Source organism: Notechis scutatus, chromosome 4 (assembly GCF_049901735.1).
Source record: "Notechis scutatus isolate UNSWTSFEM ecotype Mainland chromosome 4, rNotScu1.2, whole genome shotgun sequence".
NCBI classification, from domain to species: domain Eukaryota; kingdom Metazoa; phylum Chordata; class Lepidosauria; order Squamata; family Elapidae; genus Notechis; species Notechis scutatus.
The window spans coordinates 103298634-103322314 of record NC_142012.1 but is presented as its reverse complement, the minus strand read 5'-3'; the positions used below and the strand labels follow the sequence as shown (position 1 = coordinate 103322314).

General features: G+C 39.0%; 2 protein-coding genes across 3 annotated transcripts in view; one reads left to right on the top strand and one right to left on the bottom strand.

Annotated features, from left to right (window-relative positions):
• The window catches only part of PPP2R2D (protein phosphatase 2 regulatory subunit Bdelta), a 39404-nt gene extending 32686 nt beyond the window's left edge, over positions 1–6718 (top strand). For both annotated transcript variants that reach the window (XM_026670702.2, XM_026670703.2), the window contains exon 10: positions 4617–6718. In XM_026670702.2, the coding sequence (XP_026526487.1) occupies positions 4617–4896 (280 nt within the window). In that variant the 3' untranslated portion in view covers positions 4897–6718. The remainder of the gene's footprint in view (positions 1–4616) is intronic.
• A 900-nt stretch (positions 6719–7618) lies between these two features.
• On the bottom strand, positions 7619–23402 carry BNIP3 (BCL2 interacting protein 3). Its single transcript, XM_026670704.2, has 6 exons — positions 22740–23402; positions 19171–19348; positions 14912–14996; positions 13173–13279; positions 12372–12521; positions 7619–10762 (listed from the first exon to the last, which is right to left on the bottom strand). The coding sequence occupies exons 1-6, from the start codon at positions 22783–22785 to the stop codon at positions 10711–10713; spliced, it is 618 nt and encodes a 205-aa protein (XP_026526489.1). The 5' UTR covers positions 22786–23402; the 3' UTR covers positions 7619–10710.
• Between the last annotated feature and the right edge of the window lie 279 nt (positions 23403–23681).

Sequence of the window (23681 nt, the reverse complement as noted above, 5' to 3'; positions counted from 1 at the left end):
AGTTTTCCTGAATATTGAAAATGGTTATATTGTTTAACTGCAGCAAAAATAAAGAGATACAGTTCACTTTAACATATTTACAGTATGACGACATATAATCAGAATGTATAATAGATTAATAAAGGTGCCTCCAGATGTTTATTCATAATCCTGATACTTTGCAGATTGTTTGATTGGATCTGAACTCATCCTTTGAAATTTGGAGGTATAAAAATGTTTAAACTTACCTTTTTTATGAGATGAAAATTGAAGTATGGTAGACGTTCTAAAGGAAGGGTCAGCAGATTTCTTATGAGAAGGGAACAGAGACATTTCACTACTGCCACCATTTCCAGGGGATGTGACTTCCCATCTATACCCTGAGAGTTAGTGAACCCATTGCCAAAATAAACTTAAGGAGCCACAAGCACCTCTTCCTGTTTTGCTCCCTCTTTCTTTTGGGGATGTGAGCTAGATGATTTTAGGTGGTGAACCACATCCGGTCCATGGGTTGTAGTTTGCCAAACCGCCTTCTAGCAATTATTAAGTTTGCAAAATATCTGCCAAACAACTTTAAGGGATTCAGCATAATAATTTTTTGAAAGACTTATTTGTATCTCTTTTAAGTCAAAGATAGGGATGAGTTAAGGACCCTGTGGCTGTCTCTAAATTATCAAGAAAAACGCTTACTTTTAGCCTCATTATTTGCGAGCTCTTTAAAATGAATATTTGTGGCCAAGGCCTATTAAAGAACTGGAGAATTGCAACTAAAGCAAAGGCCTTCAAACTTGGCAAGTTTAAGACTTGTGGACTTCAACTCCCAGAATTCCTGAGTTAACATGACTGGAGGAGGAATTCTGGGAGTTGAAGTCCACAAGACTTAAAGCTGTCAAGTTTGAAGACCCCTGATTTAAAGCATGTCTCAAACCAATGTTAGCCCTGCTTCTCTATTTCTAGCTTTTCTCTTAAAAGCAGTAAGTAGAAAATGCTTCTGTAGCCAACATCTATTCATGCCCTTGCTACCTACTCTTAACAGCAGTTAGGAACAAGGACTGTTTATAGGCTTACACGTTTTTATTCAGTGTTGAGTGTGAAATTAACCCAAAGCAAATAACAATTAAATGTTGCCCAAAGTGTGCACTACTCAAACTTGGAAATGATAAGGGCAAGAATTTGTCAATTGCTGCTAAAAAGCAGTCTATAACTTAGCGTTTCTGCCAATCATATAACACTGGCTGAAAAGCTGCTGGGAGAATTTCTTCCAAAACCAGAGCTACTTCGGCCTGCCTCTTCCTTCTACAATTGATCTTAAACTGAACAGACACCCCTCAAGGAGAGGGGTTGCTTAATTCCCATGAAGGGTTTTACATGCTAGACAAATGCATAGATCCTCTCTTAACTATAGCTACCTCCTGATAGACCCTGTTGACTATGCGCTCCAATGGCTTTTCCAGTTCTGGAACCAATGAAGTTGTGGCTAAAAAGACTTTAAGAAAGAAGTTGTTCAGTTTTAGAATATAGTGGCAGGATTTCTGGGCTTAGTAATATCAAGAAAAAAAGAGTTGAGGACAAGCCTAATTTACCTTTGCCATTCCTCTGGCTGAATCTCACCAGAAATGAGATTTGGGCTAGTAAAGAGGAGAGCTTCTTTGGGTTGCTTTTATCGCTAGGGGTTTATGGAAGTACCAGGAGAGGAAGGTGCAGTTGTCACACGAATTCCTGTTTCATGCTGCAGACTGAATAGAAAGGGTGACACTGTTGATCATGATAAAGAGGAAAGAGTTCAGAGGATATTGAAGGATGCTGTACCATTGCCTTGTAAAAAGCATCTCTTCCTTTCTCTGGGCTAAGGAAGAGCCACATTTGCTGCTATCGGTGCAGCTTAAACTATCATGCTTCAACCTCTAGGTTTTCCTTCTGTTGATATGTTTTCCTTCTGTTTTATCCTGCCACAATAATACTTCCCACACATTTGGAAACTAGAGGGAGTTCCCTTACTGTTCCAAAATCCACTCAACTATTATCTTCCATGCTTGCACTGCAATCAGTGCCCCACTTCATGTTGTTATTCATACTTAGTTTGTTAAAACACAAGCTATGAGCTTCTTGGTGCTTCTGCATTACTTATGAGTTTATTTTCACAGTTGTGTATTTGATACATTGTAATAATATAAGGTGATGTTACGTTCGCTTTTAAGATACAGCATATAAAGTAGAAACTACCTCAAATCCCATTGTGCAAGGCTTAAACAGAAGTAAACACACAGAAAACAGGGATTGTCCTCCTGGGAAGAATGAAAACAGAGACTGACTATGCTGATATGATAAATGCTCTACTGCAAAAATTTAAATAAGATTTGGGTGAATTCAAAGAAAGAAAAGACTTTTTTTTAAAAAAAAACTACTTCTCTCTCCTCCATCCCCATAAACCTGTTTAGATTCTAGCAGCAAAGCAAGATACAAACAATAGAGCAGAAACAAAAATCAGGGTACTTTCCCACCCTAGGAATTCCAATAGGTATAGAGTTTTCAAAGTTCATAAAGATTTTTGGTATGAGAGGACCTATGGCACCACTAAACTCCTTTGCGTTATAAACATCTGAGAACAAAGTTGCAGCCTTGTTTCAGATCCTCCCAAAGTCAGAAGCATGGAGGGATTTCACTGAATAACTGGCCCTTTTCAAACCGTTCAGCTCACTTCTATGTGTTGAAATGGTTCAGTGTTTCTGATAAGTGATCTACTTGTGTAAAGTGATTTTAATGAATTTTCCGTAAATCAAATTGCCTTATTAAAAATCTATGCAACTTTAAGTGTTTTTAATGTTCCACTGCAAGGCATCTCAACAATGGGCCTAAAGGGCCTAATATAAATATAATTCAAAAAATAATAATAACACTGCCATAAGCAGAATTATTGTTAAGTGATGAGACAAGTTCTTCACATAGCATGAAATAAATGCCAGGGTCAGTTCCTGTTAGTGGACCAATTAATATTGTATATATTAATGGAGTGGAATTTTAAAGGCAACGGCTTTAAATATTGTATATATACATGGCAAATGATAGTTACTGCATATAAAATTTCTGCATCTACCTACTGTTTAAAAAATTGAAAAATACTGGGCCAAAAATAACCTCTCCCTGTTAACCCAGAGAACTGCTGGTAGCCAGAATGGACAGTATTGTCCCAGATAAGCCATAAAGAGGTTTTTAGAAATCAATATTTGAAAACAATGTATGCAGCAGACCACTTGTTTAACCATTTATTTAATGAATTCCATTTTAAGCACACCATTCTAGATACTTTTAATACCTCAACCACCCAAACTGGCATTAAAGAAATGCCACAGCAAATCATTAAATAACAGTGGCATGATTTCTCAAATCTGTTTTATAAAGAAAATAGTGATAAGCCATAAAAGGATTCTGGAGATTACTTTAGTTTTTAAGACTTACCGCCAGCCATTCAAAACAGAGTATAGATGACTATACTGTTGAATCCGGTCTCTTCTGCCTACATTATTTTTAAAAATGCTGTCGTATAAAATAGCCTATAAATTGAGGACAGCATGAAGTATGGCAATGATATATTAAAGATTGACCGCATTTAGGTAACAGCATAATTGCATAAAATTCAATTTAAACTGAAGAAAATGCAGCCATAAAATTGAACATCCTTTAAAAACAAGCGGAATGTTTAAAAATTGCAGCACTATGACAAAACAGCTGATTTTGAGGGGGAGAGAGAGAGAGAGCTGATCCGACAGATAAAGTAATGCTGAACTGCAGTATAATGATAAAGCTTATAAAGCCTGGAGAATAAAAAGTGGTCTTCACCAGAAACTGTATAAAACATTTAACTAGAGTTCAGTTTACATTAAATCTCCCAGGAACTGGCATTCTACAGTTATGGCCCCAGGGGGGTGGGGGGAGCGGGGGAGCCAAAACTGCATTTTGGGGGGCAGGGGAAAGGATACCCTCAACTGATTCTATCTCAAGACACATGTAATGTTGGTAATCTTTCCAATCCTGATGTCTGTACCCATAAAATGCTCTTAAAAAGTTGTAATTGGCATAATTAGCTAGATATGTTGATAGTATATATTTAACGTGACAGACATCAGCTATACATTTGGTGACACAAATGATGAGTGAATAACATCAATCTACAAATCTGATCTTTGAGTCAACAATCCACTTACTAGAACAAGTGAAATAATGCTTAGCTGAATAATTGAGCCAGTCACAATAAAGTCCAATCCCATTACAATAGTCAGGCACATTTGCATGGTCATTCCTGGATTTTGTGATATTCTATCATAATATTTTATATGAACTATTATAGTGTATTAGCAAATTAGTGACTATTAAATAAATATGAAATAAAAAAGTAGATTATTTCCCTTAGTTTGTATTGTTTGCAATTCTCTCTCGTAATTGCATTAACAATTTACTTAAAGTGTGTGTGTGTGTGGTAAAGTTCTTATTTAAAAATAAGATAAAAAGTATCAATCCTTATCTGACTTAGTGAACAGCGAAGAGAGGGAAATTGAGTGATTATTTAGGTGGACATTTATAGCAATTATTTTCATCCAGATGAAACAAATGAGTAAAATATTGTTCTTCCTTTCCTACAGTGCCATTATGACTGGCTCCTATAACAACTTCTTTAGGATGTTTGATCGGAACACACGGCGAGATATTACACTAGAGGCCTCAAGAGAAAGTAGCAAACCTCGAGCCATCTTAAAACCCCGGAAAGTGTGTACAGGTGGCAAAAGAAAGAAAGATGAAATAAGTGTTGACAGTCTGGACTTCAATAAGAAGATCCTTCATACAGCGTGGCACCCAGCAGAGAACATCATTGCTGTAGCTGCAACCAATAACTTGTATATATTCCAAGACAAAATTAATTAAAGACGGCTTATTTGAGGACAGAGTTGTCGTCTTGAATAGTTAAGCTCTGTTGTTTATCTGTCAGAGATGGCCTTGTTGTCCTTCCAGTAAAGAACATTGATGCACTTATTTCCCTTTATAGGCAAAGGAGAGAAACTGGCCTGGACTTGTTCGTGGTGTATTTCTGCCTTCAGTGAGGGGGGAACATGGAATTGATTTTTGTAAACAAGGAAAGCCCACTGGAAGCAGAATTGATGGACAATACTTAATAAAAGTCAATATTCAAAAAAATGTATTTATTTAAGTCTGAGCCTTCCTTTCCAGTTGATAGACCAAAAATCTAACACCCAAGAAACAAATTGTCATAAAAATGTAATTTCTATCTCACATGCTCTTTATCTGCTGTAATATTTGGGCCTTTCAGAACATATATTTGTGCTTTATGCCTGTAAGCATTCTTTCTCTGGCCTTCATCTAAGCTTTAGGTGTTTCTACCTTGGAGCATATAGGTAAGTCTAGAGTCAGGTGTGTAGACAGGTTTTTCATGTATATTTACTCACCAACTGTATCTATAACCACACCTTCTGGTGTAAACCACTTAATAAAAATAACGAACTATAAAAAAGTGTTTTTAAATCTGAAAGTATGTATTCAGTCTTTTTTATTGCATGTATTGAGATTGTGCAAGATATCCGATGGAAAGATTTGAAAATAGTTTGTCCCAAAAAATATTTATTATACAAAATGAGCAGTTTTGGGTGGTGTCCTACTGCTTCAAACTCTAAATTTGTATCCAGCTGTTGTCTTTACCCTAGTTTGTATTGCTTTTCTATGTTTAAAAGAAGATATATGGTATGCACAAAAGAGGTGATATGAAAAACAGCCCAATTACTTACATGTAGCCTTAAACACAATGGGCCATGTACATCAGAACCTTCAATAATCATTGTTTTGGTTAATAGTAAATATGCTTTACAATTAATGGTAATGTGCATATATTAATGTGCATTACATTTTTTACCCTTAGTTCTTTGTTTTCAATATTTTTTTAAAAAAAATACTAAACTAAGCATAAGCAGATGCAAGTATATTGCCCCTGAAGCTCAACCTTGTATGTTATTAAAAGTAATTATGCCAAACAGGAGCACATTTAGATATATTTCAACTCTTAATCTGGGCCTGTGACACTAGGAGACCTAGACCTGGTTGTCTTAAGGCTGATGTGGAAATGTATTTATAGAATGCTAAGTTTCCACTAGAAACAGGGGTAAAGAAAAATACATCTCTTTTATGATTTTTTTTTAATAGAAGTAGGAATAACTCCCCAGTATTTCACTGTAAACATCTCTGGGAGTGAACCTAAGAAATAGCAATGGGCACAATTTTGATAAATTACGTATCTTCCACTTTCTGTAAAGTTAACTGCTGAATGTGCCTATGAAATGCCCCTTAAAATTCAGGCCCTTTGAGCTTCCTGAAGATAAGATAGGGTGATTTGTTAATGTTCTAAATTAAATGAAGGTTTAATATGATTATTAAAAGTGTGAGTGTGCAAGAGGAATGTGTCTCTGATCTTATCCTGTCAATGTTCATGGAGTGCCACTCGTCCTCAGAATCTAACACCAATTTGGTGGATCTAAAAATAAAAATCATATACTGTATATCAGTTGTGACACTATTTGCAAATCTTGAAATGTGGAACCAATAGGTCATTTAACCATTAGATTGACTTTGTTCCCCCCCCCCCCCCCGGCCTTCCTGCAAAACAAATACAATGGGTTTGTATATAATTGTTCTATTATTTTGATCAAAAGGTTTAATAAATTTTAAATGTTTACCTGAATTTGTACTGTGTACTTTAAAACTTTTTCATTTTTTTTCTAAATTTGCATTAAACGCTATATATATATATGTATGTATATATATATATGTATATATGTGTGTGTGTGTATATGTTTTCGCCAGTATTTACATGTATGGTATTAAGGTTTCTTCGGGTATTTTCCCACGTCTTAATATTTGTGCTTTTATTATTATAGTTTGGGCAGAATCTCCTCTGCCATCCCCAGGCTTGTGTATTGGGTTCTTTTTAATCTTGTGTGTCAGGCTTGGCAGCGTTTTTTTTGGTTTGAATTTGGTGCTGGCTTTCTGCTTTATCTGGTTTTTTCCTCATCCTGATTGGCTGGGAGTCTAGGTCTGTTTTTATTGGTCTTTGAGTTGCTGTGTTCTTGATTGGTTGGCAACCTTGTGTTTTGTGCATTGGGGTTTCTTAGTGCAGCTTGGTTTCTTGTGAATGGCCAATAATTAATTAATAGGAAGCTAGGTTTTATTTGGGTAGCTGGCTGGGGCGTGTTTGGGCTGAAGGTATTAGGGGGGGTCTGTTTGTGTCCAGGTGCTTGCCTGGATTGTGGTATAGAGATTTTTTGTTTGTGAGTGCAGGCTTCCAGATGATTGATAGTCTGGTGGAGTCTCTTCTATTCATACTATTAGGTCTTTTATCAATTTCTATGGCTTCTCTGATGATTCTGTAGCTGGGGTTTTCTATAGTGGCTAGGCTTTTGGTGCCATTGAAGTCGATGCTATGACCTGTGGCTTTCATGTGTTGGACTAATGAGGAAGTGTGTTCCAGCTTTTTTACTGCATTCTTGTGAACACAAGATGTTTATTTAGAACACAAGATCTTTATTTATGTTTATTTAGTTTCATCATACATTAGTGCACTAGAGAATTCAAAAGCAACATATAAGTTTACTCTTTCTTTATTGGTTTAGCACAGAGCAAACAAAAATATGGACATCTGATGCACTATTTCACAGCTTACTGATTTGATAAAAAGCTGGAAAATAAACATTTTATATGCTCACCATTTATCTGACATGATAGCCAGTAGTGACATTGTCATACAACTATTGTACATACTTCGATTCATTTTTTAAAAAAAAAAGTGAAATCAGCAGTACAAATGTGATCACACGGTAGCTAATTGAAGAACAAGCAATTTTTGAATAATATTGGCTAATTTACTAGATCAAGGCAAATCCCCATTTCATAAAATCTATGACGGCTTCCAATAAATGAAATTTAAAAGAACAAAGTTTCTCTTTTCAGATGATGGTGTATTTATTTAATTTGCAATCACCAAGATAATGATCTTATAATAATGAACTATGGTCTAAAAAAAACCATCTGGTCGCTAAACCTGTTAAGTCAACCCATCAACACAGCTGCTATCTGTTTTTTTCCAAAAAGAATCTGTTCAAGACAAACTATAAAACCTGTGGTGCCTCCACCTGTATAAATATATAGCAACTAGATAAATTAAAAGTTATTCAGTTGATAAATTGCATTTACTGCAAATGATGCAAGCTTGTGAAAAATGCGTGGACTTCATTTCTCAGAATTCCCCAGCCAGCCATGCATTTTGGAAATTGAAGTGCACACATTTAACGCTGCCAAAGTTGAGCAGCATTGCAATAGGATGATCTGAGGGGCACAGTATCAGTTATTCATTCCAGTTCTAACTCAAGCATAAAATAAATCACATGCCAAATAAGATCAAAATTGGTGTAAGAAAAAAAAAATCACACCAATACTACACAAGCATAATATAGATAGATCTTAATCATGTCCCCCACCCCCCAAAAAAGAGCAAAACAAATTTTCATTAGGGAGTCCATAATGGCAGAATATTCAGGGAATCAAAAAAAAAAAAAAAAAACCAGCAGCTGGTATTGCATGACTGAAATCCCACCTCCTTATCCCAACGCACATAAAAAGGGGATGGGACTTTGTTTTCATGGGTGCAGCTGCCATCTTGACTGATATTCTACCCTCTCCCACACTTTTAAATTAAACCCTCTTGAGAGAATAGCTATGAAAGTACTTAATCAAGCCAACCTTTCGGCAATGCTATGCATGCTGTAACCCAGAAGCTGCCTTCACACATAAAGCTAAGGCAATTTTTTTTAAATGACACTTTATTAAATAAGTTGTACTGTCTGGTTTATACATCGTGTAAATCCTAAATGAATCTCATCCTTTATTGTAACCGATGAACAATAAGACCTTTAAATAAAAGTAACAAGAGGCTACAATGCATTGTTTTTTTGTACGAGAAAATCTCAAGTCTTACTAGGCTAGAAGCCAGGCAGCTAAAATGTATAATGGGAGGCCTTAAAACAATGCCAGTTCAATGCTGAGCTTGCAGGTTTAATTGTGGCCTTTGCTCATAGTTTTCAGCATAAGGATATCCTCCCTTAAAATATCATTTTCTTTTAGGGGTTATTGAAACTATGTCCAGAACCTAGCATAGGCCCTATACCTTTAGTCCCCAATTTTTGTAAGGAATGGGGAAGCCTGGATTGCCCTCACCACCACTCATACTTTGTAAATCTTCCTTATGAATAGAACATGGAAACCACAGAAGACATTTTTCAGACTAGAAATGAATCTTCCTTAACATTTCTATCAGATACTATGACTCAATGTTGAACATGTGGAAAGAACGTGTGTGAATGTCAAGCCATCTATGCCTTGTCTTCATGCTCATTGTGTTTCCATTCTATATTAACAGGGATCTGGTCTGTTGTACATCTAGAATAAAAACAGCAATATGCAGGAGGGGAAAAAAACCATTCTCTCTCTCTCTTCCCCTCCCTCCCTTCCTCCGTCTCTCGATCTATCTATATATTCCCAGCTCCTTGCGCATCTACAGCAGAAAGAAAGAAGAAAACCAACATGGAAAAGCGAAGACGGCAAAGCAGCTTCTGACAAATGGATACTTCTTCTATAACTGCCATCATTCACCCTGAGCAAATTCCTATTTATTCACACAGAACAGACCAGTGGCTAACAGCTACAGCATTTGTGATTAAAAAGGCAGACCCAGCTACCCCAATATGACTCACTGGTGATGACTTAGAACATTAAGCAATGCCTTGAAATCAGAGACAAGAGATTTCTGTTTATCAGTCAAGAGGGGAAAACGGAATGGGTAATGCTATTTTCCCACAATGAACTTCTTGGAAGAAATTCCTAAGGGCTTTCTTTCTTATAAGTTTTCTGACCACACAATTTTGGGCTGACTGAGAAAAATCAGATTATGTATTACTAAACCATTATCTCGACAGCTGCATACAAACTTTCGCTGGAAACAGAAAGAAAAGGTTCCACATTAAGACATACACATATCAAAACACTGCACTGATTCATGTATACATTTCAAAGCGCCTTACTAATTCATTTCATCTCAAGTAGGAAAAGTGTACTCTTTAAGAAATGTTAGGCCATTCTACTTTTGTTGTCCATAGCTTCCTTTTTTTTTGAAATTACAGTGGTGTCTTTTTCACAACTAATCAACACGAGTCTTTTCGCAACTGGACAAAAACAAATTGTACATTAATTCCTTCCCAGGAATATTCACAGAATATTTGGGGGTGGTTTTTTTTTTTCCTACACTGTTTATTCTTGCAATAATAGTAACGAAGAAAAATCTTCAGCAAGGAAAATGAAATGTGGGCCACTGTGCATGCTGAACAACATATCCCAATATCCTTTGCTACTGGCCCAAAGTTGGAGTTTCCTGGAAGTTGTAGTTCTGGTTTCCCCACTCCTGATCTAAGCTACACTATTATTAAATCATGCAAATAGGAATTTACATATAAGAGCAGTTGGGTAGTTGGACATTCTTCATTTCCTTTTGCAAGAGCCTTTTATGCAATAAAACATACACCCCCATATTATGATTATACAATTTGAAAATTTCTTCAGTTCACCGCTTTATGATGCCTGGATGAAGTTTGTGACAATTTGCAAAAGAGACAAATTCATTTCTTTTTACAAGGAGCTGCTGGAAGCTGTGATTGTCAACCGTTTTCCAATATAAACCCTGAAACACAAAAACAACCAAGTAAGAATTCTGATGAATTTGAACTGCAATTGCATTTTCAAACTCACCTCTTTTCTTGTGAATGTAAGTCAGCTATAGACACAAATCACTCAAAAATGGACTAATCTGTGCAGCTTTTTTTTTCAATTTTGGTAGCTTTAAGATGTGTGGACTTCATTTGCCCAGCTGGCATTCCCAGATTCTAGATTTTATTTTCAAATGTAATTGTTCAAAAATATTCTTGACATACATTAGAAGCATAAAATGAAAATAACATTATCAGTCCAGGTGATACTACAGGTAGTCCTTGACTTATGATGACCACTTAATGATCATTCGAAGGTATGATAGATCCCCCCAAAAGATATATATTATGGAAGTTCCAATGGCTGCAATCACATGATTGCATTTTGGATGCTTGACTTCTGGCCTGAGTTTATAGCCATTTGCAGTGCCTCATGGTCACTTCAATGCAATGTATAGTTTTTGCTGCCACATTTTCTTAACAACCATTGCATTTGTTAGCGATTATGATGTTCATTTAACAACCGTGGCAAAAAAAGACCATAAAATTGGGCATGGTCCCATGACCCGTTCAGCAACCAACATGACCTAAAACTATAATTCCAGGTGAAATTATAGTTGTAACTATAATTCCAGATGTAATTGTGGTTGTAAGTTGAGGTTTACCTGTATCAAAACATGTTTTCCACTGATTTCACATTCATTTGTATGCTCATTCCATAGTTTAATTATGAACAAATGAATTAGATCATTTCATAAACCTGCGAATTTATGAGTAACAACTACTTTTGCAACAACAGTGTATAACATAAGACCCCAATGATTGGTCTTATAAACAATAGGAGGCATATTTGTCAGGTTGTACAATGCAGCAAATGATGTGATTGATATCTGAGAGGAGTCACTAGGAAGTCATTGAGTGGATTCTCACCACACTTGAAGCCATAATGCAGTTAGGATTTTAGGACTTAAGACTATGTGTACATATGGACTACAAGTATATGCAAGGTAGGGTACAGATAACCTGCCAGCTAAATATTTTCCGCACATTAACATTTATAAAATCAGGGTATTTTTATAAAATGCTTTTAAAAAAAAGCAGAAGGCAATCTGCTGCAAAATTGTAAGGCCAATATGTGGTCTTCTCAGAAGCAGGCACCTGATGCCATTCAGATGTTGAGTACAATTCCCAACATCTTTCATCATTAACTTGGCTTCCTGTGGATGCTAGAAGTTGCTTTTCATCAACATCTGGACTACCATCAATGGCCTAAACTGGATTCCCCTCTTTTGGTGCACTCTGTAAATTATGAAATATTAGTGACCGAGCTCCCACATGACATCTTAGCATTTGTGAACCCAGCCTCAAGCTTTCCAGGATTGTGAGCAGCAGCTTTTTCAATCCTACCTGGAATAGTCAGGGAGTGAATGCCACACCTTTTGCAGCTAAGGAACGTGCTGTGCTGGTAAGCAGTGGTCTCTCCCTCTCTCCAATAGTACTACTATGAGGAGTCAAGAAGGTCTTGTTGATGCAGCCCACTAGATTTCTGGCTGTCAGAGTAGATGATCTAAAATGAATCCTTACCCTAGTCCAATGGCAAGCAGATGGGAGAGCAGCAGAGATGGCAAGAAAATCTTCAAGAATTCTGCAGAAAATATGCCTCCCTTCTTCATCACACTTGTGTTTCTCATGCTGAGTGTAGCTGCGCGCTTTGGGTGTTTAAAGAGAAATTCCCTGGTTTATGAGAAGATAAAAACATTTTTTTTTTATTCGGAACAGTTTGCAATCCCATTTATCTATATATATAAAAGCAAAATACCACTCACACATCATCACAAAATGTCCAGAATCATAAAGCCTACACACTTGAAATTTGGCATGTAAGTTCCTCTTGGCTTCTAGGTGCTCACTAAGAAAGGATTTTTCGAAATGACCATCAGAGCATTAGTATTTTGTATATTATTATTAACACGCTCTGATGCTAAGGAGTTCTGCTCCTCCTCCCCACCTGAAAAGAAATATCTTCCAAATGTAAAACACAAGCAGCAGAGAGGAGTTTCAGTTTTAGTTTCACAGCACCAAGCAGCTTTAGTACAGAACAGTTGAGTTAAGCCATGTGCAGGCTCCTTGCTGTCTTCTTGCTCACACAGCAAATACTGTTTCAGTTTCCAAACAGCCCTCAACTCTCTCACACACTGACAGGACTCTAGCCAGATGAATATCGATGGATGCTGGTAGGCAGAAGCAGAATTTTTCCCCTTTATTTTCCTCCCCAAAAACTAAGGCCGACCACATAGTTTTGTAGCGAAACACGGGTATCGAGCTAGTATATTTATAATAATGGAAACAAACAAATCTGCATTGTTCATTATCAAGATCACTCACTTGGGGGGAATATTCTCAGGCCTACTCGACCAGTCCCACATCCAATCTGAATTTTTCTTCAGAAGCCGTTCAACTTCTTTCCTTCTTTCCAGAAAATCTTCTTCAGACTAAAACAAAGATAGGTACAATCAAGTGACCTGGGTCCATTCTCAGAATAGAAATATCTAAGGACTTTGGATCCAGGGTACCACTTGTTTGCTCCTTAAAGGCGTTGTGGCTTTTCCTGGAGTTTCATAGTAGAAATATAAGTCCAAGTACACAGTTTGCGTGAAGGAGGTACTAAAGAGGCACAAAGTCTCAGGAGAGATGCAGCTTGAGAAGCCACAAATAAATGAGAGTGTCACATGGATCTATCCTTCTGTCTCTCTGTCTGCCTGTCTATCTATCATCTATCTATCTGTCTCTATTATCTATCTATCTATCTATCTATCTATCTATCTATCTATCATCTATCTATCTATCTATCTATCTATCATCTATCTCAGGGGTCCCCAAACTTGACAACTTTAAGGCTTCTGGACTTCAACTTCCAGAATTCTCCAGCCAGCCTAGCTTGAAATCCACAAGTCTTAAAGTTGCCAAGCTTGGAGACCTCTTATTTAATTATATATCTATCATCTATCTTTCTCCTATCATCTATCTATCTATCTATCTATCTATCTATCTATCTATCTATCTATCTATCTATCTATCTATCTATCTATCTATCATCTATCTCAGGGGTCCCCAAACTTGACAACTTTAAGACTTCTGGACTTCAACTTCCAGAATTCTCCAGCCAGCATAGCTTGAAATCCACAAGACTTAAAGTTGCCAAGTTTGGAGACCTCTTATTTAACCATATATCTATCTATCATCTATCTTTCTCCTATCTATCTATCTATCTATCTATCTATCTATCTATCTATCTATCTATCTATCTATCTATCTATCTATCTATCTATCTATCTATCTATCTACTTTTCTTTCTTTCTCTCATCTCTTTCTTTTTCTTAACTGCCCATTTCATTCAGAGAGGGGCTCTGGGCTGTACAGCAACCCTTCTCTATACTTCCACTCATCCATACAATGAGCTCACATTTTCTATCTGAAGTTAAATCACTAGGAATTTGGAAGCCAGCTTTCACAATCCGACAATAGTCTACTGCTCTGTGAAATTCAAATCAAGCCAAGCTAACTCAACCAAGTCTGAGGTTAGATGAGGCCGAATTTTGACAAGAGAGATTCTCTGGTGTCTGAATTAAGGTAAACTAGTCACAACTGAGAAATAGCAAAATCCTGACAAAGCCACTTCACAAATGGAAAGCTTTTCCAGCATGAAAAGATTCCTTGTTAAAGAGGATCAACTGGCTTCCTACATACTAGCTAACTGGATTTCTGATAGCAACAGAAATACTGCAGAGAAGTTCAAAGAGTATTGAAGCCAATTTTACTAAGCCGGAGTTACATGCTTGGAACAAATAAAAGTTCCAGCAGCTGCATTTTCCTTCAAGTAGCATTAGTGTTTAGATAGTTTCCAATACAACTGTGTCATTCATGCAGTGATTTTCCAAACTGTGTGCCAAAACTGAAATGGGTCTGCTAAAAAAACTACAAAGCACATTTCCCATCTATAAATGAGACTCCGCAGAAAATACAATCTCCCGGGAAGAAGGGATTTTCTTCTCTTAAAGAAAAACACTACACACACACACACACACAAATCAATTCTTATCTGAGTGTCTTTGTGAGCAGTTTACCTGAGAACTATTCTTTTCTCCGCTGGCACGACTCTCCACTTCTGAAGTTCTGTGAACGTCCTGAGGTGTCTGGGAACGTGGTGGACTTTGGGGGGGAAAAAAATGAGAATAACCAACCAAGAACAAGACTTACTGATTCATGTTTTATCAGGACCATAGAAAGCTAACTTCAAATCCCAATAAAGTTCACAAGGCTACTTAAGATCTTGCAGCCAAGCCTGCCTCTTTATTGTGATAAGAACAGAAATAGGAAAAAGTATGTTATGCATTCTGGAGCACCTTGGTAAAACGGACAGAATGTTTTTTTTTGTTTTTTTAAAAGTAGGGACATCTTCTCACGGTAAATTGGATAGCAATTCTGGTTTTGTGAAAAAAGTAATAGCTTTCTTCACAAAATGTTTAGTGGGTCCAACCTATGTAAAGGGAGTCTGAGTGAGCAAATACCACAATCTGTTTAGTACTTGCACAATCATCCAAAAATGCAAAAAATTAATTACTATTTAATTGTTCCTGGAATCCCTCATAGTGTCAATTAAGAGTAGGTAGCTTCTAATGTCATCAGCACTAATAACTACATAGAAAAGGCTTAAGCTTTCCCTTCCCAATTAATTATCAGCCCCATTACAAAATAATCCTGTTTTGACTTTAAATGCATTTTAATTTACATGTAACTTTAATATATAAAAAGGCACTTTAGTTAAGTTTAGTCTGATCCAGTTCTCTAATCCTGAATATCTCAATCTTTTTGTGGCTGTGTTTGCAAAACACACTGAACCACAAACTAGCTAATCACCTAATCCACTGTGGAAATGCTATCCCTGTGGTTATTTTATGGTTCCAGGTGTTGAGCAATCCCACTGCACTCAAATTAACTTACGCCAGAGTTCAATTAGCCATGGATAAGTATCTTGCCCAATGGCAGATAAGTGGTCAGGTACATCAACACTACTGTATATAGTGGTTGTGTGATTTAAAATTATGCACTTATAACTCACAAGCTTTGGAATGCAAAGAGTTGTTTGTCTGGGCTCCCTCTTTTTGTTAATTTATTTAAAGCATTTTTACATGGCCAGAAAGGCACCCAAAGCAACTCATGACTGACAGGCTCTGTCTTCAGGAATACGCTTTAAAAGATACTCCAGAGAAAAGAAGAGGAAGAAATGCAATCTAAGCTTAAGAAATGCAGCACCAGTATACAATCACCTAGGACAGTAGTGGCTAACCTTTTTGGGCTCCTGTGCCAAAAATTGTGCGCGCACCACCACCCAGAATGCAATGTGCATCCCCTCCCCTTGCCCCCTGTGCATGCATGCACAATTCCCCCCCCCCCGCCACCCCCTTACCTGCATTGCGCCTCACAGCTGATTTTTGGTTTGACAGGAAGTGATGAAACAGGCCTATAATTCAGCCTGAAAAGCCTTGCAGAGGCTTTTTCCAAGACTCTGGGAAGCCGAAAAAGACCTCAAACCAACCAAAAAAAATCAGCTGTGAGGCACACGCATGCACAGTGAGGTAAGTTTGCCTGCGGCTCGCATGCCAGCACAAATAGTTCTGCGTGCCACTTGTGGCACACGTGCCATAGGTTCGCTATCGTGGGCCTCGGGCAAGGGTCTTCAAACTTGACAGCTTTAAGACTTGTGGACCAACTCCCAGAATTCCTCCTCCAGTCATGTTAGCTCAGGAATTCTGGGAGTTGAAGTCCACAAGTCTTAACCTTGCCAAGTTTGAAGACCCTTGGCCTAGGGAAATGTAGGTATCAATTAGGACAAAGTCAATAGATAAACATTTCAAAGACAATAGCTTTAGCCAATGGCATAATGCTACTTCCCATCTTTCACCTGACTCTTTAAGTACTGAGGATCCTAACACAACCGCAATCTCTCTAACCTTTCAATCATTCACCAAGAAACATGCAATGGATTGCAATCATCTTTACTTCTACTGAATTTTAAAACACAGAAAATATCATAAGCCAATCAGACTCCATCTCCTCCCGTCCGGGGGACCAGTGAAAGACTATAATATAATCCATCAATGTCCATTCTCCCAGCTACAGTCCCGCTATCCTCATTCCTGATGATGGGGGCACAGGTAGGTCTCATTTAGCAACCAAAATTGGTACCAGCAATTCAATCATTAAGTGAACCAGTCACCAACATGACTGTACTTACGATCTTACTTCAATTTTATTTTGTTGTGCAGACCTGCAAAGGTCATAAATGTGAGGATTGGCCACAAAGTTTCATTGTCATCGTAACTTGATGATGGTTGTACAAGGTAGTTGCTAAATGAGAACAACCTATAACCCAAAAAAGTCCCCATAGCATTCTCCATACAAAACGGAAATAAAATTGCAAGGACACCCGTCTTATAGGCATTTCTAACCACATACCTTTCTGTGCGTGTGCCAAATAAATTTGCAAAAAATATCAGAAAATTTGCTATGATGGAAAGTCTATCGAGAGAGGTGGAGTATAAAGAAAAATATAGGAAACTTCCAAATGTTTCTTATCCATTGTACCACCATTCCCTAGCAGCTGTGAAGACAAAATGAAAGCATAGGGAGAGCTTTGCAACTTGGTATTTCCCCTGATCAGTGTGGCCAGGGTGTACGGGCGGGATTGGGGTTAAGGCAGTGGTAAAATTCAAATGTTTTTACTACTGGTTCTGTGAGGGTGGCTTAGTGGGCATGGTTTGGTGGGCGTGGCTTGGTGGGCGTGGCTTGGTGGGCGTGGCAGGGGAAGGATACTGCAAAATCCCATTCCCTCCCCATCCCACTAACCTGGTTTCCAGCTCCGTTCTCCTGGGCAGGGCAACAAAAGAAGACCCAGCCGATCAGATGGGACTCAGGAGGCAGAGAATAGATGGGGGCAGGGCCAGTCAGAAGTGGTATTTGACTGTTCTCTGTTCAAAATTTCCACTAACCATTCTCCAGAACTGGTCAGAACCTGCTGAATACCACCTCTGGGTGGAAGCAGATTAGTTCTCATCCATTTGTGCAGGAAGACATAAGTTCTAGGAACATGAGGCTGAACCTCTTTGATGGGGATAGAGATGAGAGTAAAAACTGGTCGGAGCTCAGGAAATGGAGCAAAATTCCTACAAACGGAAAGACAGCCCACTCGCAAAGCCCTCAAAGGAATTACAATTCAAAGCCCAGATTTTCCCAAAAGAGGCTTTCCCCAGAGTTTTTCTCAAAAGCCAACATCATCTCCAAGTTAATCAGGTCTGGAACTGGTCCCAAAAGTGGCATACAACCCTAATCTAATATTTGCTTAGTTTCACAATGAAAGATCACTTCATTCTCCCAAGCCATGCCTCTTGTTAGCTTTGGAATGTCTCACTTAATAGACAAGTCCAGTTTTGTTTAAATAAAAAGCTGAACTTAAAAACAAAAAAGAACGGATCACACCATGAGGGCAAGATGACCATGTCTCCAATCAGTAGAAAGGGCATCAGCTGCAAGGCCAGGGATAATTGCATCATCCGGATCAGACTTCTAATAGAGCTATTTAGAACAGGGGTCTCCAACCTTTGCGACTTATGGACTTCAACTCCCAGAATTCCTCAGGCAGCACATGCGCTGGCTGAGGAATTCTGGGAGGTGAAGTCCACAAGTCGTAACGTTGCCAAGGTTGGAGAGCCCTGATTTAAAACACTTTCACCCAGACAAATCAAAAACAAAACATACGTTTAGCTTTGCTTAAATTAGGTCCCACTGCTTTCAAGAATCCAAAGAGGCCACGCATAACATTGGGCCATGCATTTACTTCCCCAGTCCGGTACCTTTCCATGTTTTTAAGACTATAACTCCCATTATCCTCGATAACACCCATGGAGAAGCATTGCCTATGGCTGGTTAAAAACATCGTTGAAATATCTGAAAGTCAGCCAGAAGGTAAAGGTAGTCCTCAACCTACAACCATTCCTTTTTAGTGACCGTTCAAAGTTACAACGGCACTGAAAGAAGTGACTCACGACCCTTTTTCATACTTGTGACCAACTGACTCATATTTCTGACCATTGCAGTGTCCTGGGGTTTGGAACAAACAATGGGGAAGCCAGATTCACTTAACAAACATGGCAAGAAAGATCGTAAAATGGGGTCCTTAGCAGCATGTCCCCTTTAGCAGCTGAAATGTTGGGCATCACTGTGGTCGTAAGTCGAGGACTACCTGAACATTTAACTGAAAGAGGAGGTAATGCATTGTGTGAGCAGCCTGTGCTGCCTCAGTGTGTGTGTGTGTTTGTCAGAGTACCTGTCACAGTGAGAGCTCTCGCGCGAGCTACTTCTTCCAGACTCATGCTGGGCATCTAGAAGAATTTTCTCCATGTCACCATTATAAATAGAAACTGAAGCAGGAACTTGTTCCTGGCTGGCCGGCTGGCCACCGTTCCCGTTCCCATTGCTGCTAAAGTGCAGTTCTACCCAGGAACCTGCTTGGCAAACATTGAGAAAGAACAAAAACCACAAGGATTTATTAGGAAACCAGCCACTTTCGTTTGTTGACATTCTGCTTCAAGTCCGACTTCACCGCCTCCTCGGCTTGCGTTTTTAGGAGGCACAAAGAATACTCAGCTTATTGCCTGTTAATAATAAAACTCTGTTGCAGTGGCAATGGTATATGGCGTCTCCTTCCCCTACCCCCCCCCCCCAGCAGTGCATAAGCATTTTATATCTACGGTATCTCATGGCTCTATTGCTCAAAACAAAAGCTATGCTTCTATATTTACTATACAAGCACTCTAATGACTATACAGTATAAAATGGTTTTTTTAAAAAGATTTTTTAACTTGCCTTTATTTCTCTTATAAATAACTTGAAGGGGGGAACATATCTAATGCTCTTTCCCTCTATTTTCCCCACAACAAAACACCCAGTGAAGGGTGGGTTGACTGACTGGCCCAAGGTCACTCATGTGGGGCTAGAACTCAGTCTCCTGGTTTCTAGCCTGGTGCCTTAAATCAGTAGACCAAACTATAATTCTGCAAGGTGCTCATTTTAATTGTACAGCAAGCTCATTTTCCACGATGTGACTATTCTCATTTTTAATTTTTTCAAGTTTACTTAAAAGGCTTATGCATTTTAAAAGAAAACATGATGCAGTCCACAAATAAAAAGTTGTAACCATAACAGACTGATATTAATTATCATTGTGAGGAATAATTGGCTATACCACTAGTTTAAAAAACATGTAAGGGTCTTTAGTTATTGGAAAGGTAGCAAACTGGAATCCACATGATTTAAATGAGAGTAAGCTAACTTTAAGGTAAGTGGAGCGAAATCATGCTGAAAAATGGGTTTGTGTGGAACTATAATGAAATGACATAAGAGAATCGAACTATCAGAAAACATTCCTCTATCCAAACATCTGTCTTCCTTATTTTTTTATGGACAGTTTTCTGTCCCAATTGTATATTTTACAGTGCCATTCACTGGCCTGTTTCTATGGACTGCAATTCTCAGGATGCTCAGGATACAGAAGGTGAAAACAGGAAGTCAAATGAGCAGAAAGAAAGGACAATCCGCTGACAGGAAATAGGCAGTATGGGGCTTCTTTGGTATCAGATCTTTAGATATAGATTGCATTCACACAACATATCTCATTTAATTACTGCAGAACGTTACCCAAAGAAATTCCTGCCTAGGCTAACCTGAAGAATAAACAGTCTAAGTCTTGTGAAACATTCCCTCACAAAAACCAAACTGATATTATAAAAAGCTACAGTAGTTCTTGCTCACAAGGCTTAGGCAAATAAAAGCTCTCTGGTACTTTGATCTGAATGTGGCAGACTGCAAATTAACAGACAATGCTTTTCACAGGCCTAATTTCATCTTGAGAAAAGCCACAGCCGCTGAATTTCTCTTCCAGCCTATTTTTGGAATCTCATGAGGAATTAACTAACAAAACTGCAAGAGAAGAGAATGGAAGACATGTACCTATGTCCAGTTAACTTGGAATAAGAAAATTGGAAAAGAGAATAATATATGCTCTTTGTATAAGAGTATTCATTAAAAAAAGAGATAATGTTTAAAAGCCAGATTCGTACCTTATCTACTCTGTACACCAAAAAAACAAGGCTAAGAACTAAAACTGCATAATTCACAAAATATAAAATATACAATGTGGTGGCAAAAGTGCTAGATTTTACATCTTACACAACCCTGCGTGTATGATTAATTTATTCTCCCATTTAAGTTTCTCTGAAGAATGTACATTTGTTTCTATAATCCTAACTGTCCAATAGGAAAGATTCAATTTAAATTTCTTTTAGTGTCTGGGGAGTGGGAAGGGAAAGTGACATTGTGTGTTGTATTATATCTATTGTGCATGTATACTCAGGGATGAAGTATACTTCCTATGGGATATACATCAACCTATCAACACATTGTACCAGCCTATTTAAAAGTTCCAAGCAAAATCAATTAGAATGATTCCCAAGGAAGTATTTGTATCAAGTGAAAGTAAGCAAGACCAAATATTTGGAAAGCTTTTCTGGAAATGTTTACTGAACTTTTCTCAAGTTGGACAAAATACTGATACTTTCCTTCACGAACAATAGCAATAAAACATAAAAACAATAATTCTGTGCTCACTTTTCCTTTGGCACATTATGTGACCAAACCCCAGGAAAAGATAACCTCTAACATTATTTGATTACAAACCCAATCTAAAAACAGGAAGAAGTCCCTTTTATGTTGCATTCTACTTCCAAGTTTTTCTACGTGGGGCTATAAATCCCATGATGTCAGCTCTGAACCAGCACAATGTGTCAATAAGTTCCAAGGCCAATTATTTACAACAGTAAAAGCTATTAGTAAAGGGCTGAGTCACATAGGCAAGGATACTATACCACACAGCCAGGGAACATAGCTGCTAAGTTACAACAGAGCTGTCTTTTCTCCCCTTCCAAAGAACACGGGCTATTTTAAAACCATTCCCCCTTGCTGGTTCTGAGCCGGCCAAGGTAAAAATCAACTCAATGGCAAGAAAAAGTCCAAACTAGAGAAAACTCTTATAAGAGTTTGATAGCTCCAAGAAACAGAGGAAACCCTGAATGACGCAAAGGTAACCCCAGGTCATTCGGTATTTCCTCATCCTTTGTTTCTCTTGCCCTCCAGAAATAATTCTAGAGAAATTTTAATTACACGTAGTCCTCGACTTACGACCACAACTGAGCCCTCACATTTCTGTTGCCAAGTGAGACATCTCTGTTAAGTGAGTTTTGCCCCATTTTACGACTTTTTCTATCCTGTTTGTTAACTCAGTCTCCGCAGTTGCTATAGTAGTGACACAGTCCTTTAAGTGAATCTGGTTTCGCCCCCCCCCCCATTGACTTTGCTGGTCAAAAGATGGTAAAAGGGGATTGCATGATCCCGGGACATGGGCGACCCGTCCTAAATACGAGTCAGTTATCAAAAGCATCCAAATCTAAATCACATGAACCATGGGGATGCTTCAACGGTCGTAAGCGTGAAAAATGGTCACTGAAGTCCCTTTTTCCTGTTGTAAGAGTGAAAAAAAACGATCCCAGGTCTCTTTTTTCAGTGCCATTGGTAACTTTCACCGGTCACTAAATGAGAGGTTGTAAATCGAGGACCACCTGTCCTAGAGGGAATATTAATATTAATTCCAAGCCTTTGGGGGGCGGGGGAAGAGTTTCAAAACTAGGTTGACCTAGGAAGCCTTGTTTCTGATCAGTCCGGGAAAGTATAACTTCAGAGGCCCCTTCTATAAAAGGCCCAGTATTTAAAGGAGTCCCAAGTTTTTCTGTCCTTGTATTTTCCCCATCTGCTGTGTGTTTGAAAGGAGGGAGGTTCTCTTACCCTGCAAATTCTCTTCTTGCACTCCCGAAGACTCGCCCGAGGCCATAGCTGGCGGGACAGAGGCGTTTCTATTTCGGGGTCCCTCCTGAGTTGCTGGCTGGGTTGTTCCTGTCCGGCTCCGGCCAGCAGCAAGCGCTACTGCCGGACACGCGACGAGCTGTTTTGGCGGCTGGCTCCGCTCGACGCTCCCCCTCGGCCGCTCGGCTCCGGGGAACAATCCCTGCCTGCTATTGTTATTGTTGTCGCCGCTGCAGGTTCTCGGGATTGTGACGTCAAAAGGAACGGGACGCCCCGATTGGCTGGCGAAACCAAGCTTCGGCACGCCCCCTCCTCTTCCTCCTCCTCCTCCTCTCCCCGCTTTGCTGAAAGCCAACAGGGGCGGGAAGGGGTGTCTTTTTAAGCGGCTGTGGAGATCGGTGCCTCGGCCGCTGCCAGTGATCGGATCGATCGATCGATCTGTCTACCCGATCGAGCCGCGAGAAGGATCGCGCTCTCGAGAAAGCAACAGGACTTTCCCCATCCCGACCACGCATGGGGGAGGGGGGGAGGACTCAGTTGCGGGATCTAAAAAAAAAACAAAGAAGCGCCCGCCCGCGCGCCCGCTTTGCAGTTAGCGTCTTCTCGCTTTCTGCGGGATTAGCTGAAGTGGGTCGGCAAAAGATCGGGATTGGTCGGTGGGGCGTAGCTTAGCCGTTCTCGATTGGACGAAGGCTAAGGAATCCCGCCTCGGCTCTGGTTAAACTTTAAGGTGCTCAGTATGGATTTGGTGTTCCACGTCTAATCCGCCGCGCGCTGCTCTTCTCGTGCGCGCCCCCAGCCTGAGTTGTTTACCCATTTTGGCTCTCAGGGAACATTAACCTTTTGTGAGCTGTGGTTCCGCTTCCCTATCGCGGAGGCGGTGATTGACAGGCCAAGCAGAGTCTTTTTGATTGTCGCGGTTAA

Bases quoted from the DNA above. Each gene is read 5' to 3' on its own strand.
- BNIP3 (XM_026670704.2), bottom strand. From the start codon at position 22,785: ATGGCCTCGGGCGAGTCTTCGGGAGTGCAAGAAGAGAATTTGCAGG. The intron at 19,349-22,739 runs GTAAGAGAACCT...TTTGCCAAGCAG, and splicing joins GCAAGAAGAGAATTTGCAGG to GTTCCTGGGTAGAACTGCAC. The intron at 10,763-12,371 runs GTAAGGATTCAT...TTTGTGTTTCAG, and splicing joins CTGCTTGCCATTGGACTAGG to GGTTTATATTGGAAAACGGT.